Here is an 18,999-nt window from a genome sequence, read left to right as displayed (position 1 = left end):
CGCTCCCCACTTTCTAGAACTGAATGCAGTGTGCTAGTTCCTTATGCTGCTGTAACAAATGACCACAGACTTGGGACTTGAAAACAAGGCATTCACTATCTCTGAAACGGTTTCATTGGACAGAAGCCAGTGCCCACCCCCAACCCCCGGGCTCTAGGAGAAGGGAGGGAACAACCTTGTTTGTTAACGAAGCATCTTAGAGGAATCTTATCTACAAAACACAAGGGAACACTGAACGTGGAGGCCAGGCCTCCCTCTGATTTGGGAGAAGCTGTGACGTAGCTGAGTCCTCCTGGAACCCTTTTTTCTCTACTATTTTGATTTCCTTTTGAGAGTTAAAAAGCAGAAGGTACTCTTCTCTCCCAGAGGTAACTACTGTTAGCATTTGGGTGCAAGGTTTTCCTAGGCTTTTCTTAAAGGGGATAGCTGCTAACTAGCCCTGTATCTGGATGAGGCCACATATGAGTGGGTTCAACTCACGCACTTTAATATGCATTTTAAGATGTCTTGATTGGCAGAGGCCTGTGCTAAAGACATCACTAGAAGTCTGTTTGGAATTGTATTCATGCAAGAAAGAAACAGTCTCACATCAGCTCCCTCCTTTGCAGTAGCTCAGGTCCTGATCTAACTGACCTCTTAGGAGCCCCACCTACAGAGGCAGGCTCTCTGGGGCAGGAGGGTGCCGGCCGCCCTGCCTGCCTCCTGCTGCCTGTTTTTCCCCCTCGTCCTGTAGGTCCTCTTGCTGCCTCAGGCGAGGCTCTGGCAGCGTGAGGGTTGGTTGAAGTTTACGACTGGCTGTCTCTTGCCGAGGTGAGAGCGTGCCTGAGTCCTGCCAGCTTCTCTGAAATGCCTTGGGCTCCGTTTCGCTTCCCTCTGAATAAAACGAGTCCTCGTTTTTCTTATGCCCAACGCCCTCTCTTTGTTTCTGTCTTCAGGGTCTGAGGGGAGAAAGCCAGCGAAGGGCATGAAGGAGACCAGGGCATACAGGACACCAGTACTTTGTGGCTCCAGGATGCTGTGAAAACTCAGAGACCAGGTCAGCACGAGTGGTCTTTTCAAAGGCAGGCAGAATTCATTACACTCTTGCTGTATGTTGTTTCTACGGTTTTAACTGCAGGTAGAATAAAGTCTAAACTCCTACTGACCATCACTGTTCTGCCCCGATTCCACCTCTGTCACAATCCACTTGCCATTTGTCACTCTGCAGGCTTGTTTTTGCCTCAGGAACCTCACTCTTGCTGTTCCTTCTCCCTCTGAGAGCGTTTCCCCGACATCTTCACCATGTAGGCTCCTGAAAGCTAAAAATGTTTACCTTCTTAAAATAGTGATACACACCCCTTATCCCACCACTGTATTTTACTTACTTCAAAGCATTAACTGCTATTTGAAATTACATGCTGCTTCTGTCTTCTCCAACGGGAATGTAAACTCTTAAAAGCCAGAGCTGCCATGTCACCGGGCTCAGAGAAGACTCGATGTCTGTGTGAGTGAGAGGATCAGAAGGGACAGCAGCAGCTGCTGCAGAATCTCGGTTCCCGCTGCAGACCTGCGGCCAGAACCAGCATTGTAATGGACAGCCCCAGTGATTCTTACGCACAGTGGTTTGCCAGGCACTGCTTTTCCAGCAGTGATTCTCAGCTTCAGCAGCACCTTAGAATTACCCAGAGCAGCTTAAAAAATACTGAGATTTTGATTTAATTGGTCTGGGGTGCGGCCTGGGCCCCTGAATTCTTAACCTGGGTGAGTTTCGTGGACAGCCAAGGCTGAGAAGCCGTGCTGTAGAGCCATGCTCCTCCAGGGACAGTAGCCACTAGCCACGTGCAGCTGCTTATGTTTCAGTGAATTAGTCAAACTTGAGCCGGTGCATTCCAGCCACGTTTCAGGGCCGGTGCCGCCCCTGGGTGGTGGTTGCTGGGCCGCACGAGGCCGGGGCAGAATGCAGCTGGCCCTTATACATCGCGGGGCGTCCACCCCAGCAGGCGAAAATCTGCATGTAACTTTTAACCCTACACTTGGCTGATAGAAGATATGAATGCAAACCAACTGTGGGTTGAAAACAGCACTTTGGATGCACGGCTGGGAATCTGTGGTTGGGAATGTGAAAATAGCCTTCCACCCAAAGTTGGTTGAATCTGCAGATGCGAAATCCGTGCTTACAAGGGTCCCTGTATTTACTGACAAAACCTGCGCCAGCGGAGCTGTGCAGTTCAAACCCGTGCTGTTCCAGGGCAGTGGCACTTCCGTCATGTGGGAATGCTCTGTGGGACAGAGCTGCCTGAGAGGGAGGGGAAGGGACAGAGACCAGGTGAGGGGAGCGTCCTCAGAGGCAAGTGCTGTTAGGGGTGAGGAGGGAAGGGGCAAACCCGCGGTCCTTGGAGCCTAAGAGGACAACCCAGCTGCTGACTTTCGATGCTGTTTCTCCCGCAGGTGGCTGCCGTCTCCCACACCTTGTCTGGGACCGAGCTGCTGGGCCACGGCCTCCGGAGCCCGGTGCTAGGAGCCTCCAGAACTTCAGTGGGTGAGTGCTGCCATCACCCCCACTTACCACGGGGCATGAGGCTCGGAGGCTAGAACCTTCTTCCCAGGGCACACAGCCACCTGCAGGGGGTGCCGAGGCACAGCGTGGAGCGATTACAGGCTGGTGTGGTTCCCTGATTTCCCTGTAACAAAACGCAGCTTGTGCTGTTCCATAGAAATCAACTGACTGCCAGACAAAAACAAACACACCCTAGCTTACTACACACTGTTACTTATATTGCTTTTTAGAGTCAGGACCACGACCCCCCTCTTCCCCACTCATCATCACCAACATTTCATACAAAGACATCTGAACGTAAACAAGAATATAAGTTACAGCTTTACGAAACCACCCCCATTTCCCTTAGTTTGCTCTCCACAGATAAGAACTTCTCACAGTCTAACACTAGAGGGCGCGCTGCCTCCTCATCAAATGCCCGGAGGGCTCCAGGTGGTCCTGTGGCCAAGGCTGACCGCCCTGGTGGCGGCGGCGACCAGAGCATGCTGTCCCCACGTGCCTCATCTGCTCTAAGTGCCAGAGGGCACAATGGACCACACGGACTTCAGACTCTGGCCTGGGGTTAGATCCTGTGTCTGACCTTTATGGGCTACTCTGCACTTGAAATGTGGCTTGAGCACCTGAGAGCTGATTTTTTGGTGGTGGTTTCGTTCAGTTTTATCAGTTTCAATGTAAATAGCCACATGTGGCTAAAACCTTTATTTCAGCCTTCCATGTCGTTTGCTCAGTGCACACATGCAGCCAGATCTTAGTATCCAAGTGTAGGTGGTGACATTATTTCTGCTAATTTCCCTTTCGTCTGTTACTTCAGTTTTTAATTTAAGCAATGAGGCAACCTTCAATAGATTTGTAAAACTCCTTGTGGTTCTCGTACATGCTGGTGATCTTACAGTGATCATATCCAAACTAGGACTTAAAGGCCGTCCTTCTTTGCGCCCTCGTTTTTCACAGCTGCTAAAATTGCCCTGATTATGAAATATTCCCACAATCAGGTGTTTGCCCAACCTCACGTGCTAAGCGAGCTGGCAGGGTGAGGAGGGGCGCTCCGTACGGGTGGCCCCTCTCTCAGCGAGTAGGAACAGGCTCCGTATTTTAGAGAAGACGCAACAAGAAATAAGTGACCGAGTTGGGGTTACGTACGAGGCTGATGCCAGAGAAGCTTTTATTATATTTAGAAAAAAAAAAGTCAGTGTAAATAAAAGCAAGTCACTCAAAATGAATAAGTTTGTAAACACGCTCTGATTCTTCAGTGGCAGCATTTGGACCCACTGCCCAGGCCAGTTTTAACCCAACCAAGATGCTGGAAGGCAGAGCACACAGTCGTGCCCATCAAGCCGAGGAGGGCGACAGAGCCCAGGGTTCCCCTTCTCCGCTTGCCGGGGTCTGAAAAAGAAGGGAGAGCGGAAGTTACGAGGCGGCTCCAGAATGATGGCACTTTGAACGTCCGTCCACAAGCCATTCTATCAAGAAGGCTAGGTTGTGCCTGAGACCTTCTGTTCTTACGAGGCCAACCAGCTTTAGGCAAAGTAACATGTCACAGTGGGGTTGCTTGGACCTTGAAAAATAATGGGACAGTAATTGGAGTTTCCTCGCTCCAGGACCTTCGCAGTAGTTCCCTACTCTCAGAAAAAGTCAGTACAGCAAAAAATGTCTTTTCCCCCTTCAGGCACACCATTAGCAGGGGCTCCGGACTCAAGAGTCCTGGCTTCTAGTTCCCACGTAGTAGCTCTGTGACCTAGCTAGAGCCTTAATCTGAGCCTCAGTTTACCCATCTATAAAATTCGATGATGCTATCTACATCATAGACTTGTCGGAAGGTGAAAGAGCACATGCAAAGTTCTAAACGCAGCAATTGACTTGCAGAAAATGCTCAGTAAAAACAAGCTTTGTTACTATTCAAAGGTTAGCAAAAAGAAAGAGGGTAACAACGTTTCACCTAAAGATCAAGCCCCATCCCCTTTTATTAAAGCCATGCTAAGAAGAAAGACTTGGGAGCGCTGAGGTTTTAACTTTGTTTCCTTAGATGCACTTACCGCCTGTGTAATAGCCATACGCGTAAAGAACTCGTCCAACAATCCAGGCCAAGCCCAAACCAGAAACTACTCGCTGAAACAAAAGGGCTTCATTAGGATTTGCACTGAAAGAGCAGGCAGATCTTTATGAACATCTAGGGTTGACTGCATGTTTTAGCAGAAAGTTTATAATTTCATGGATATGGTCAAGTACTCGCCGCCAAAGCTAGGGTAGCATTTGCTTTGGACAGGAGAATCAAAGATCCGTGGCTCTTGTATGAACAAGTAGCTCGTGGACCTGGCAGGGAAGTGCTGGCTGTTGCTAGGTACCGTGGGGACCTCAGCGTGCCAGAGCACAGGCCAGGTAGGCAGGCCCGGGGGTCACAGGGTAAACCGGAAGAGGAAGCTGACCCAGAGTCAGGACAGAGCAGACAGCGGCTGTCCCAGGTGGGCCTGTGGCCTGAGCTGCACCGTCAGGGAGCTTCCCCACGGGGCGGGGTGCCAGCGGTGGGGGCCTCCACTAGGAAAATGGGGTCACTGAATCATGCTGTGAACCCCCGAATATGCGGGTTTCGAGGGAAAATTCCCAACACCCTTGAAAAAAGGGAGTAAAAACGTATGCAAGATGAAAATGCCTTCCATTTGGGCGCCATCCTGGAGGGACCCCTTTGGTCAAAAGGAGTCGGGAGAATAAGGGAGAGAGAACGTGTGAGGCCATGAAACACTGAGTGTCACTGTCCCCAAGTGCCTTTCCAGTGGAGTAGTGTGTGGTATCAGTGGGGGTCAGGTTACACCGTAGGACGTTTGTTTGTTGTTTAGCTGATTTGGGGTAAAGTTAAATATCCGTATGAGCATGAAACCCCTAACAATAACCACAGTTCTGTGAGTCACGGCCACAGGCGGTCGGCAGCCGGCCATTCTTGACGAGACTGTTGCATATTTACCATCAGCCTAGGAACAACACAGGAGCTTGTCCTCACAGTAGTTCTGAGGGTTGTGAAGAACTAAGGGGAATGGGACCTGGCAGTGGGATGGGGTGGACACCAGGTGTGTCTACCCTAGAGAGACCAGCTCGTCTCCTCACTTACTAGGACTGGGGCTTGTTAGAGGCACAAGAAAGAATATCTCTCTAAGAGATCAGGCATGTTTTGTCTTTGAAAAAAGACAAGACTTCAAGGTCATGAACTACAGATACGCTGTTCTGGCAGCTTGTAACAAAAGCGCAGAGACATTCGGGTTCAGACCAGAGGGTTATAAAGTGCCTGCCTCCTGGTCAAAACTCAGTGAAGGGGAACCCTGGCTCCTAAAACGGGAACCACTTTGTGTCCAGGGCCAGACCCAGATGGCGACTTGTCGGGCTCAGTAAAGGTACTTTGTTTCGATGTGACAATTCAGACCGACTCCACGGCCCCAGGCCCCGGGCTCGTGGTCAGCCCCGTGCTCTCCGCCTGCCTGCCCGCCCTCACCCTGCCCACTGCTGCCAGCAGACCAAGCCCCTGCCCAGGGCCTCGCCTGCACCCTTTTGCCTGGCAGTCGTCTGGAGACATCCGTGGCACCTGCTGTCTCACCTCCTTTAAGTTTGGTATAGTCGTCCCTTCAGCGAGGCCCTCCTCCCTGACCACCCCACTCAAAATCGTCCCCCACTCCAGCACTCTCTTTGGCCTTCCCTGCTCCGTTTTCCTCTGGCTTGCATCAGCTAACGGACTACGTAATGCATGTAGGTGAGTGAAAGTCAGCTCCACGAAACAGGGGTCTGTGTCTGGTTGGTTCACTGAGGTAACCTCAAGCGATCGGTGTTTTAGTACATGAATGAATGAATATGCAAAGGAAAACCCTTATGCAGAGGAACTTCCAGAATCACAGGGTGGGTTCAAATTCTGATTCTTATACTTTGTAGCTATTTGACCTTGTGAAAGTTACATAGTCCCCAAGATGTTTCCCTTTGGGAGAAAAATTCTACCTATTTTAAAAAGAGCTGCTAGAAGTAACAAAGTGAAATTCTTTTAAATACATGATACCTGGATGAAATACATAGTATCCAAGATGAAAACCCCCTGGACAAACTTACCGGGTGGTAAACACCTCCAACAGCTAGAAAAAATAAGAAGGGAGGATACACTTCCAACCTGGAATAGACAGAAAGAAACTTTTAAAAAGTGCCCCATTTAAGTATGTTTATGTAAAACTGTCAGCCCTTTACCTTTATACTTGCCCAGTTAGACACTTGCCAGTAAAAACAAACACTGACTGGCCCCCTCTGGGATTAGAGATCATAGAACACAGGGGAGATGTTGAGGGCCTCCAGCCTGACAGACTGACAGGAAACCCCTGTGACTCGGCAGATTTCCTTATAGAGCTGGAAGCCCCTCCCTCCCTGGGTGGGGGATTCGGTCTCCGTTTATGTGGGACAAGCTGGGACAAGCTGGGACAAGCGGCACATAGTGTAGAAGGTAATGCATCGTTAAAGATGGCTTTGGAAACATGACCTGGAGTCCACTATCCTCACAACTCTTCAACTTGCTTAGGAGTCATTCAGCTCACTTACAAGTTTTTTAAACAATTCTTGTAATGAGTGCCCACAATCGCCCCCACTGCTGCTGCTGGGCAGGCAGAGTAAGTGCTGCGGCGGGGGCCTGGGCAGATGCAGCGCCTGCAGCCCAAACACTCACGTGTTCTGGTGAGCTCGCTGGATGCAGTTGAAGAGGTGCCCGTTCTCAGGGTCCATGCTGTACATGGTCGGGTACTGTGGAGATAGACGGTGAGGGCAGCTTTCAGTGCCGACAGTTAGAATCCACCCAAAAGACAGCCTATGCGAAAGCGTCTCCTGTCGTACCCTAGACAGATGCCCACTGTCTGCCTAGGTATTCGCAGTGACAAGGGCCTGGGTTCTCAGACGCAGTCAGTGGTGTTATTAATGTCTAGTAATAAGGATGCATGTGTGTGCTGTGGCTGCACACGGGACAGAGGCAGCCTGTGCCCACTGGGCATTATGCCATCACTGGTGGATCTCAGACGCGTTACCAGGACACCACAGGGAAACAGCTGCTCCCCAACAGTCACCAAATACCACAGACTTGTAAGGTTCCCCTTAATGGGGAACAGAAACCGAGTGTGAGAATTTTAACGCACATGGCCATTTTCGAAAGAAGCTAGATATGAAAACTTTAAAAGCAGCTCCAGTCAGTCTAATCAGAAGTTGCTAAGCAGAAACGGACATCAGGCATGGCTCTCCAGGGACGCCTTCAGTGATGTGCCCTCTGGGTGAGCTAGAACGAAAGGCTGCATGTGGCAGACCTTCCCCAGGGCCCGGGTCTCAGCTCAGGCCAACCTCAGCACCGCGTAGGTCTTCTCTGCTTGGGAACGGAAATCGCCCTAAGACACCATTTGTCAGCTGGCACACCAGGAAACACCGCTGCCATTTAACCCTTTTTAGAAAATAACACTCCCAGCAAATAGCTCCAGCCAAAAGCAGGCCGTTCTCATCCCAGCCCACCTGGTCTTTGTATAGAAGGGACAAAGTGACACAAGGTGGCACCTCCTCCCAGCAGGGCCCCATATTTCCTGCCTTCTTCCCACTGGGAAGGGGCGGAACTCCTAGTAGGTGGACCTGACACTGCCACCTCTGACCACAAGCTCCTGACGTTCCCTTCCAGGACAGACAGCAGGTTCCCACCCGGCTGCATTCCCACTCACCTCCACCTTGTACTTCTTGCGGGCCTTGGCAACATTGATGGCCAGGTGGGCTACCATGATGAAGCTGGCAGCCCCGGTCAGGACCACGAAACCATACTCCTTGGAGAGGACTGCCATCTTGGCTCTGCCGGGAGAGGGAACACGTGAGGACGCCACCCAGCCCTGGGGCACCGCGCGGCAGGAGCAACTGTGAACCCCACTGAGGACAGGTGAGTAAATCCGGTGTTTCTAAGAGGTCGTTAGATTACTGTATGTCACACAACAGAATTTACAGTTATTCACGGATGCAATCAATAGACACAGAAAAGTTGACCATCACATCACATCGTATGTTCTCTTTTGATCGCCAGTACATTTCGGAGATTTAGCTACACCAGCGCTGCTCCCGAGGGGTCCCTGCTCCAGGAAGGGGACACACTGGAAAGGGCTGTCTGCACGACTCGGTACAGAAGTCACCTCCTGGTCACTTCCTGGCCATCTCGTGTGGCCGCAAAGGGCAGGGTGTCTGGCTGCCCTCCAAGCTCGCGTACCCTCATTCCCTTCTACAATTTGTCATTTTTCAAAGCTTAGAAAATCAGCGTGGGGAGGAAGCCTCAGCAATAACGAAAGCAAAATACAGGGTGAATTCTGAACAGCTCTTGAGAATGAACGACTGGGCTTTCGGATCGGCCTGGTGTCCTGGGAGTTTAGTTCATTTGGGCCAAATGGGCCATTTAAAATGAAGCTCGAACTTGGTCAGAAGCCGCCTGCTTAAGGACAGGGAAATCAAGCATATTTGGTGCAAGTCAAACTTCGCACGTTGAGAGTCGGCTTCCAGGCCCGAACCTTTGCATGGGCCGCCAGGCTCCCTGGCAGCATTCTTCAGCTCACTTCTAATCTCCCCCCAAAGCCCATTAGCGCCATTTTACAGATAAGGAAGCAGAAGCTGAGCTAGAGGAGGGCGGAGCAGGACCAGAGCGGGGTTAGAACTCTTCCCCAACGACCCCAGCCGGCCCAGGCCAAACATCAGGATTGAGGCTTAGTCCCCGACCTCCGGTTTTCTGCAGGAGCTTGCGGGTAGAAGCTCGGGGGCGAGACAGACAAGTGCCTCTGGGGGAGGAGTTTGTCCCACAGCCAAAGATCACTCAAATGTGCTCAGAAACGTACAGCTAGAGTTGAGTCTGTGCTACTGAGCTCGTCTTACAAAGCAGAAATGCGGTCTGGGAGGTTATACCCAGGGGACGTCACTCCTCGCACGTTGCTAAAGTGATGATGGGGGATGGTTTGCACGTAATCATCGTGGGACAGGAGGAGGCCTGCCCTCCCCAAGGCTCTCCCTGCAGGAGCCACAGGTGCAGCTGCCCTGGCAGGAGCAGCGCCCAGCCAGCCCTCCCCACGCCCCGCACGCCCACCAGGTGAGCCTGCTGCCCAGGCCACAGCAGCCAGCACCTCCAAGCGCTGGGAGCAGTGCTGAGACAGAGACTAAGGTCAGCAGATGCCCATGTCGCCTCACAGACACTTAAGTGTGTGCTTACGGATACTTGTGGGGTCAGGTGGCATTAGCAGTGACCCCTGCCAATGAGGAGATGCCGCACCTGGCACTGAGCCTGGGATAAAGCATGCACCCAACCAGTTTCAGTTTCCTGTTCGCCCCCAAAAGTATCTACTGAAGCAATGGAAGCAAGTGGATGTGTGGCTTCCTTGAGGACGAGAAGGAGGGCAGAACACAGAACAGCTCTGTCACCACGGCTGCTGAAAATATAGGTCCAATAGGGACCGAAATAGGTATGGCTTGTCCTTTAAGGAAAGAAGCAGCTCAGATCTCTCAGGGTTAAAAAAAGTTGATCATTTGCTGAGTTCCTATTTTTCGTAGGAATCCAGGGCAAAGAGATGGGTGTCTCCGTGCCTCAGAGATTGGCCTTCACGGTGTGGTACAGGTGTGTGCTCTGGGACGGGGGCAGCTCAGCTCCCCGTGGCCTCGCCCCCGGCAGCCCGGCCACACCCGAGGCAGTGCCAGCCCGGAGCCAGCAGATAGCTTCCAGGGTGCAGGCTCGGGACGCTGATAGCTGGCACCGCACCCTCAGGCATGACACTCACGCAGGCTGCACACACTGCACTGGGTCCTCGACAGCCCTGTTACCCGCCCAACGAGATAAGGTTTCTGTGGTGGGAACTCCGCCCTCGACGTGGCATCTCCAAGGGGCCACAGAGCACAGCCCAGAAGTCCTTTCGGAGCGGAGCTTTCCACACGGGTGTAGCTGACCTCGCAACTCGCTGGTTAAGTGTCAGAGTAAGACCACTGAGTCCCTTCTGGGGCTTCAACCCAGCCTGTGACGGCCGCTCGATTCCCAGCTCTCTTGGTGGTCACTGTCCCTCATCAGGTCAGATATTGCCACTAGACTGAAGGCCTTTCACTCTTCAGCAGTGATGCTTTTTATGCTGAAGACGACCTCTGAGACTCACTTCCACGCCACGGATCACGTGCACCTCACATTCTGACTTCAAATGAGAGGCCTATTTAAGGGTCCAGTGGGACCTCCCAGTAATTCCGGATGAATGTTTCCATCCCGTGTGGCAGAAACAGCAGCATGGGGATGACATCACCCCTACACGCTGAACTCCTGCTCTAAGACCTAGTGTGGGCCCCATAACCATCCTGTGTGGTACTTACTATTACCACCCCCGTTTTACAGACCGGGAAACCGAGGCAGAGGGGAGTCCAGTAACTTGTCTAAGGCCCCACAGCCAGTGAGTGCTGACCTTGCCCCATGCCCTTTGCTCCTGACCCAGGAGTTAGAGCGCCCCTTCCCCAGGTGGGGAGCGATGAGCAGACACCCCTTGGGGGCGGTGCAGGAACTCTGCCCCAGCTTCTCCAGAAGGGGAGGACCGGAGCCAGAGCCCGAGCCGGGGTGGGGAGCAGGGTCCACGCTTTCTGGAGCACTTTACACACAGGACCATGTCCTCTGCGAAGACACTGCACTTCTCCCTTTCCAACCTGGTGCCTTTTGTTTCTTGCTCGATGGCCCGGCTGGGACCAGTGCCATGTGGAGCAGACATGGCAAGAGCAGACACCCTCACCTTGTCCCCATCTCGGAGGGAAGCCCCACCTTCTACCAAGGAACAGGGTGTTGGCTGTGGGTTCTTTATAGACGCCCCTTTCGAGAACACTTTAGAAACCTAACTATTTGTACTTTTTTCCCCCAAAAAACAGCAGCACCTTTATTTGTAACTTTCTTACTAACCACAGTATTTATTAGGCAAACATGATGTGTTTTTCAGGACATATCTGGTTGGGGGAAGAAAACCTGCAAGAGTGTTTTGCAGCCGGTGGGGCATGGGAGACGGGGGACAGCGGAAACGCCCCTGCAGGGTGCGGTCGGCTTCTGGGGGAGGTCAGAGCACAGTGATGCCCAGGTGACCCGCGGGGCGTCGAGGTCTGTGGGACAGCACTTGGAGCGTCAAGTCTTCTGTGCAGCCAGTGGATTTCAAGAAAGAAACAAGGCACCACTGGGAGCGATCAGACCTGGGTGCGAAATGAGGCCTGCTGGTCTCACCCCTGGAAGCTGTGCTCCCTTCCAGGGTCTGAGTGAGCCACGCGCGTGTCAGGACGACACGTGGCTCAAAGCCTCTCCCCTGGGAATTCTCCTGGAAGCAGAACCACTCCTTCCACGTCCACTTCGCTCAGCGTCTCCTCCAATTCCTGCTTCGCCTTATCTCACTGGGGCAGGGTTCCTTTAGTTACACAAGCGTCACCCAGAAAACTCCCTGAACCACAGTCAACAGCAACCTCCTGGGGGAAAAGCTCTCCTCCTGTTTACTCAGGCCCCCCCGGATGCCAGTAGAAACTCCCTGGGGCACGATGGGCACAGATGAAGCGAAAGCAGGCTTTATGGATTCGGGCCGCTGCCTCAAGCCAGGGATTACTTCTGAGCCAGGAAGTGGCATCAGCGTATCTTTCACTAAAGCAAAATCAATCAAATGTGTTAAGGGAGAGTTTTCCCCTTTCACCTCAAACAAACAAAAGCCAGTGTGGATGACGGTAACGCTACTACTATTTGCAAGGTTGCTCTCCTCAAACTGTACTGTAATGTCTCACTGATGCATCCAGGAACAGGACAAGGAGAAAGCACCCACACACTGACATGGAACCGTTCCCCTGGTTTCAAGAGAATCCTGATCTGGCTGCCTGTGCTGTGCATCCAGTCTGTCTCATGTGGGGTCCCTCATTTTACACGACAAAATCAACACCTGCATGAGTGACACGAGGGTGGTAACTGGAAAGGCCGGTCTGAACGTCCCTGAGGTCGCCCTGGGGCCTCGTTCGCTCCCCTAACGCACCCCTGGGTAGCTGCCCAGCCTCAGTTCTGCCTCCAGATGTGTCGACAAAGGAACAGGCCTCAGAATTATCTCCAGGAAGGCAGCTGACCCTCCGGAGCCCACATAAAACTCAATGGAGAAATCTGAGCGCACAGAGGGACGCAGCACAAAAGTCATCCATCCTTTACTTTCAAAATGCCACTTCCGGTCATTTCTGCATTAAACAGATGTTGAAATCTGAGTGTCGACGCTTCAAATGACAGCTAAATTTAAGAACGAATACAAAGACATTTAAGAGAAGGAATATCCCAGGCGAGGAAAACAGTCTCGCCCACAGCCACGCTGGTCCTCAGCAGCGACTGCTCTAACAAGTGAACACTTAGAGCCATAGCCACACCGTCCATTATTCCTCCTGCTTATTAACCCCGGGAGGCAAACAGCAAAGGCCGGTCATGAAGTGGGCCTTGCCAGCATGTCCTCGAGTCCCTCGTCAGTGTCACCCTAAGTCAGGACGATGGACGCCCTGTCCCTCTTAGAGATCACGGCTATAATCCATGTGCATTCAGCTTTACAGTGAAATGGCCACAGCTTGGTCATTTACGATATTCAAGTTTCACATGTTTAATTCCAACTTTGTGAACTTTGAGCACGTTACTGCCCTGGGAGGGGGAGGGGAGGGCCAGCTCAAGTTCAGTGACTGCTTACTGGTCAGTGGGAGGGGCCGACACTGACTGCTCAGGCCAGGTGAGCAGGGGACCTGCTGCCTTCTGTCGAGAGCGTGACTTCTGCGTGCAAAGGGCTGAACACGCATACCTGGATGGAGCCATCTCCCGGGCGCCTGGTAATGCAGCATTTCAGGAATCTAAGAGCAGGTTTGTAACAAGACAGGACAGATCCTAGGTTCCACTGCTGCTGTGATGACAGATTTTTCCAGATTCCTGACACAAAAGGCTCTCTGGGTGGGCCCTGGGGCCACACTGGACCATCTGGAGCCGAGTCTCCCAGAGATGTGATCCCAGGGACGGGAACTCCCTGAGTTCTGAAGGCAGCAGCCTCACAGGCAGGGGGAGGACAGGGAGAAGCCACGGGATGCAGAAGGAAATAAAAACCTCAACAAGTCATGAAATGGAGCTGATCAGATGAGGCCACTGCAGGGGAAACCCTGTTACCTAAACGGGATGCTTGCCTGCCACCTGCCACCTGCCACCTTCTTCAGTGTGGCCTCAGAATGAGTCCCTGCCTGACGTCCCCCTGTTAAGTGCCATACTCCATGTGGGGTGCAGGGCACAGTGGTAACCCGACCGAGAAGGAAGAATACAGTCAAGTGAAGGGGGACAGTGCAGGAGGACCAAGGACCAGTAGGGTGACGGATCGGGTCTGGGTGAGGGCTGTGTAGGACAGCAGCGGGGACGTGACAGAACACAGAGTGAGCACAGAAGGCACACAGGTGTGGGGACACGTGAGGGCTGTGCTTGGAGACCTGTGCGTCTGGAGGGCAGCGACAGACTAGAAGAAGGGCAGTAAGAGAAATCAATTGTTATCCATAATACTGTTAGCACATATATTGTTCAGTGTGTGTCAAACACTGATTCACCAATATTAACTCAATAACCCCTCACAGCACCTCTATGATACATTATTACTTCCATTTTGCAGAGGAGGAAACAGCATCAGAGAGGCTAAGTCATCTGCCCATGGTCACACAGCTATCACAGAGAGAGCCTGGCTTCACACACAGCCAGGCAGTCTGGCTCCAGAGTCTCTGCTCTCAGTCCTTGGCTATCTTGCCTCTCAGTGCAGTTGGAGTCACCTTTGACCACACCTGACCTCTTCTGAAACGTTTCTACCTCCTCAGACCCTCTCCTGAGCATAATATTAGCAAGAACAGAAAACTAACGATTAACTCCAAGTCTGTGACTGATTAAAGCCTGAGATCTTTCTAAATGGAAGAAAAAGAAATCTTGGAAAAGGTCCAAAAACGAACTTTTTTTTTTTTTTTAAATGAGTGTCAGCACTGCAGTATGACAAGAGGAGAGATTACAGGAAGGAAGAAAATATTCTCCAATCTTTTAGGTATACAGGTGTGCAAGGAGCAACACCAAAACTGGCACTTCATTTTTATATCATGACTTCCACGTAACCTGTCCCTTAACTGGCATTACACAGGAACGGCAGGTCTGACTTCCAGAAGAGGAAAAAAAAAAATCTCAAATGTTCGAATGAGTCACACTGACACCATTTGGATTTTGCACCACAAGAAACATGGGCAGACTGCACTTAATTCTCAGCGGCTGCAGAGTCCCCACTGGAGTATCAGTCATTCTCAGTGAAGGAACCACCTGCTGCCAGCTCCTGCCTGAGGCAGGGGGGGTGGGGGGGGCTATCTAACGATGCCTGTCTGCATCAATCATTCACATTTCTCAGGCTGGAGAAATAAAATATCACTCATATTAAAAAGAGCATACTGAGGCACCAAAATATTAGATCCCAAGTTCCAGTTAATGAACAGGTCAGCTCTAGAAAGAACTCAGAGGGTAGCAGGGGGACCTGGGATTCCAAACGCTGAACTCCTTGAGGGTATTTGCAAATGTATTTGGAAGTTAGCACCCACATGCCATCTCCTCCCTGCTTTACTCCCCACGGGACAGGTAGATAGACAGACACTGGCAGAGAGAGCAAGGGAAAACTCGGGAATTCTGTTTCACACAGCAGTGACCTACCTGGTAATTGCTAAATTCTTTTTCAGGAGGATGGCACAAGGAGTATTAATGAATCCAGTTGCAAAACTATAGCAGGATATTCTCTTAAACATTGCTTTAAAAATGGGAAATGGTTCATGGTCAATTGTGATTGTCAATGGTGTTCTGGATATAGATTCAGAATATTTAAACATAAATATAGGGAGCAGTATATTTAAATGCAGCTAGCTGTGCAGTAGGCACTAAATTACTTTTGGACAGATTGATTTGTCATCCACTTCATTGCAGATTGTCCCAAGGGCTTTTCGGCATTTCTCTGGATAATGGGGTAAAGCCCTTCTTTCATTCATGCTGGGTCTCTGCTATCCAATCCTTTCAGGATTGTCTCCTCCGAAAGCTAGGCCAGCCTTTTGCAGGAAGCCCCCGGAGTGTGGTTTCCATGGCTGGCCACCCGGTCTCTATCTATATATAGTAACATTGGTTCTGGAAAAAAAAAAAATGCTTGACAAAGTTTTCTATTTCTGTAACAATGTGTCAGAAGGGAAGCTTAACAGAACGTGTTGCTGGAGTGAAATGTATTTGTTTGGATTTTGCATGTTAGTTTTATTTAACTCCTGTGAGGATAAATATTCTTGACCCCCCCCCCCCCCCCACTCAGATACTGGTGAACCAAATTCTTTGAACTAAATTCAATGAACTGAATCTGTTGAACTGAAGTATAGGCTGTAACTCTGACCAGTAACCTTGGGTGCCTCTCAGCGCTGCAGGCTAGCAGATCTCCAGATCTCCCAGGAGAAGCCCTCGCTCCAGCCCCCACGCACAGAGGAATGTGAAATCCGCGCAATTCCGCATGACCACGCCTAGTTCCTTCCACTGCACCTGCAAGGACCATCCCTCTGCAGAACAGTAAGTGTCCTCTCTCCCGGACCCCCAACTCCAGTTTAGGGATTGAAGCCGCAGCCCCTCGCCCCTTCCCTACCCACCCGCCTGTGTCTGCTTTCCCTTTACCTCCTTTCCCACACTCACTGGTCCCCTAAGCTACAATGTAGCTCGTAAACTCGTGACTCCCAAGGAAATTATTAGGAGAAGCCACAACTCGGGGAATGACTCACCAACGAGTCTCCAGCCCCTTCCACGCCCTGCAGCCAGCCCTCAGCTGGGGCTCGGGGCTCCCTGCAGAGGCACCGGATAGAGGGGAAGTTCTCAGAAATCTAAGGCAGAGCCGTAAGTGACGATTCTGCGTCCTTCCCTGCGGAGTTTCCTGCTCTAAGGCACAGGTAGGAAATGACTATTTAACTGTTCCAGTACGAACTGACAGACGTTTCTACGAGTCAGGAGGAAAACAAATGCAATTCCCCAGGGGGCTCCCAGAAGGTCCCCAGCTACATGTCCACATCTTCGCCGGCGCAGCGCTCCAGGCCGCCTTAAAACCGGCATTACAGATGGGCCTGCAGTGCCCACTGCCCTGCAGTGCCCGCCGGCCCATCCACCGCACCAGAGCTGCAGCTGGCAAGGTCGGCGGGCGGGCTCCGGAGGCACAGCCCCGGGAAGGAAGGGACTGAGGAAGGGTTGACCTTGAGGCTCTCCCTGAGTTGGACAGCGAGGCCGGCGGCCTCGATGCTGCAAACCCACTCCATCCTGGGGAGGATGCAGGGCAGGTGGGGGGCGAAGGGGATGGAAAGGTATAAAAGAAATCTACGAACAAGAAGGGGTAGAGAGAGCGGGATGGCAGAGACATGGGCGGTGCCCGGGGCAGGACCTGAGGTGCCTCCAAGGGCCCAGGGCCGGCGCGCCTCCCTGCCCGCAAGGTGCGGTAACTCACCTGGATCACCTCCGCTTGGCTGGTGCAGACCGCAGCTGCGTAGCGAAGTGTGGGTGCGGCGCCTAAGGCCGCGGACAAGGAGAGGCGTGGTCCAGAGCAGGCCCCGCCCAGGGGCACCGCGAGGCCACGCCCCCAAGGTCAGGCTCCGAGTTCCTGGGCGCTCTTCTGAGGGCGCGCTTCTGAGGGCGGTCTCCAGGCTCCAAGCTTCGGGTTGTGAGGCGGAGGCCAAATTTTCTTCCTCCTCGTGGTTATCCACTGATTTACCCCTTGCACTCCCAAATTTATTTATCTAGCCCCTCCCGCAAATGTCTTCCTAAACTGTCCCCGCCATTGGGTTTGCAGAGCGGTCGCACGTTAATAATTTCTCCCCAGCAGAGCCACCGTAGCCTGTGTCTAGGTGCAGGTTTGCACCGGGCGTGCGCGGAAGTAGGCACGTCACGTGGGCGGGCGACTGCGCAGGCGCTGGGGGCTTGCGGTGGCTGCCCAGTCGGGGTCCGGGCATCCTGGGGTGTTAGGGCCGGCGCGTGTCCCCGGCTGGTGAATGTGACTGTTTGAGGTGGTTTGTCACTTGTCGAGAGACCGAGCCAAGCCCTGCCGCCTGGTGGCCTTGCCCGCTCACGCCCCCCTGTCGCCGGCTGGGCGTCCCGCTCTCTGGGTTCTGTTTCGGGAACCAGTGCAGCACCGCCTGGGGGACCACGGGCCCCCGATGGGGATCAGGGGTCCCAGTGGCGCCCGTGTCCTGCCCGGGGAGGGAGCGTCGTTGAGGCCCGCGTGAGGCCAGGCCGCAGGAGCCGGACTCGCGGCTGAGCCTGTGAGGTCGGCTCGCCCTTCCCCTGGGCGCCCCCGGCCTCCTGTGGGCGCGGCCCCTCGCTGAGCGTCCTCGGCAGCCGCAGGACCCCACGAGGGGGTGCGCAGAGCCGGGGCGGCAGGTCTCGGGCGCTAGGCTGGGTGTCGGTGCTTTTTGTTGGGTTGTCGTGGCCGCACGTCCTGAAGTACTTTGAGGGCTCGTAGTGTTGACTGTCGCCGTTTCAGCAGCTCCCGCCATCCGCACGCTTCCGGTTCCTGCTCAGGGACAAGCAGGCCTCATCACGGAGGGTTTGTGCCGCGCGGTGGCGCAGGGCTTGTTGATGGGACGTTGAAGGGAGGAGGGTCCTGTCCCCTCGCGGCTGTGGACCGACTGTCGCCTCTCACCCCGGGCGCGTCTTGAAGCCGAGTCTCCCACGTGACTGAGCTTGGAGGTGTGGCCTTGGGGGTGACTGGTCACGGGGCGGGGCCCTCAGGGGCGGGACCGGCGCCCGGATGACGGACCCCGCGGAGCTCGCTCGGCCAAGGGCCCCCGTGAGCCGCGGAGCCGGCTCCCAGACGCGGAGTCCGCTGGCACCTGGATCGCGGCCTTCGAGCCTCCGGAACTGGGGGAAATCGGCGTTTGCGGTGCAGGCCGCGCAGCCCACGCTGGTTTTGTCGCAGCCGCGGGAAGGACTGAGACGCCGGTCGGCCGTTCCGTGTAAGGACAGGCGGCCTGAGGCGGTGGCGGGAGCGATGCAAGAACGGGGAGCAGCGTCTGGCCCCTCCCTTCCCGCCTCGCACTGACCGCAGAGGACTTGACCACTCAGGACCTGCTTTTAAAAACATCCTCACAAACGCAGTATTTGTTTATCATAGAAATTTTGGAAAATACAGAGGCTTTTCTAACCACTCCGTTAAAAATGGCACCTTCTTCTCACAGCCCTCCTGTCCCCCTTCCTTGCCTTGTGTTCTGCCGTCGACACACTTCGGGGTTTAGTGACTAGTTGATGGCCTGGCTCCCCCACTCCAGTGCACTCTCATGAAAGGGGGGATGTTGTCTCGCTCCTCGCTCCCGAGCCCCCCGTGCTCTGACGTGCCTGCTGCTCAATTGCTGTTTGTTGGATGAAGGCGTGAAGGAGGGTGTCGGTGCCCAGC

At 53.2% G+C, this 18,999-nt stretch overlaps 2 protein-coding genes across 3 annotated transcripts in view; one reads left to right on the top strand and one right to left on the bottom strand.

Annotated features, from left to right (window-relative positions):
• Positions 1-3,668: 3,668 nt before the first annotated feature.
• On the bottom strand, positions 3,669-17,394 carry MGST3 (microsomal glutathione S-transferase 3). Its single transcript, XM_019747340.2, has 6 exons — positions 17,059-17,394; positions 8,242-8,365; positions 7,218-7,291; positions 6,617-6,674; positions 4,570-4,642; positions 3,669-3,919 (listed from the first exon to the last, which is right to left on the bottom strand). Exons 2-6 carry the CDS (start codon positions 8,356-8,358, stop codon positions 3,783-3,785), a joined length of 459 nt encoding a protein of 152 aa, XP_019602899.1. The 5' UTR covers positions 8,359-8,365; positions 17,059-17,394; the 3' UTR covers positions 3,669-3,782.
• The window catches only part of RXRG (retinoid X receptor gamma), a 147,426-nt gene continuing 144,203 nt past the window's right edge, over positions 15,777-18,999 (top strand). Inside the window, exon 1 of one of the 2 annotated variants that reach the window (XM_019747337.2) lies at positions 15,777-16,142. The gene's annotated coding sequence lies outside the window, so the exon portion shown is untranslated. Of the gene's footprint in view, positions 16,514-18,999 lie in introns of both variants that reach the window. The other variant, XM_019747336.2, reaches the window with a different exon arrangement.

Source organism: Rhinolophus sinicus, linkage group LG17 (assembly GCF_036562045.2).
Source record: "Rhinolophus sinicus isolate RSC01 linkage group LG17, ASM3656204v1, whole genome shotgun sequence".
NCBI lineage: Eukaryota > Metazoa > Chordata > Mammalia > Chiroptera > Rhinolophidae > Rhinolophus > Rhinolophus sinicus.
The sequence above is the reverse complement of the archived record's forward strand: the minus strand, read 5'-3'. Positions and strand labels throughout refer to the sequence as shown.

Bases quoted from the DNA above. Each gene is read 5' to 3' on its own strand.
- MGST3 (XM_019747340.2), bottom strand. From the start codon at position 8,358: ATGGCAGTCCTCTCCAAGGAGTATGGTTTCGTGGTCCTGACCGGGGCT. The intron at 6,675-7,217 runs GTGAGTGTTTGG...TGTCTATTCCAG, and splicing joins CAGCGAGCTCACCAGAACAC to GTTGGAAGTGTATCCTCCCT. The intron at 4,643-6,616 runs GTAAGTTTGTCC...CTTTTGTTTCAG, and splicing joins TTGGAGGTGTTTACCACCCG to CGAGTAGTTTCTGGTTTGGG.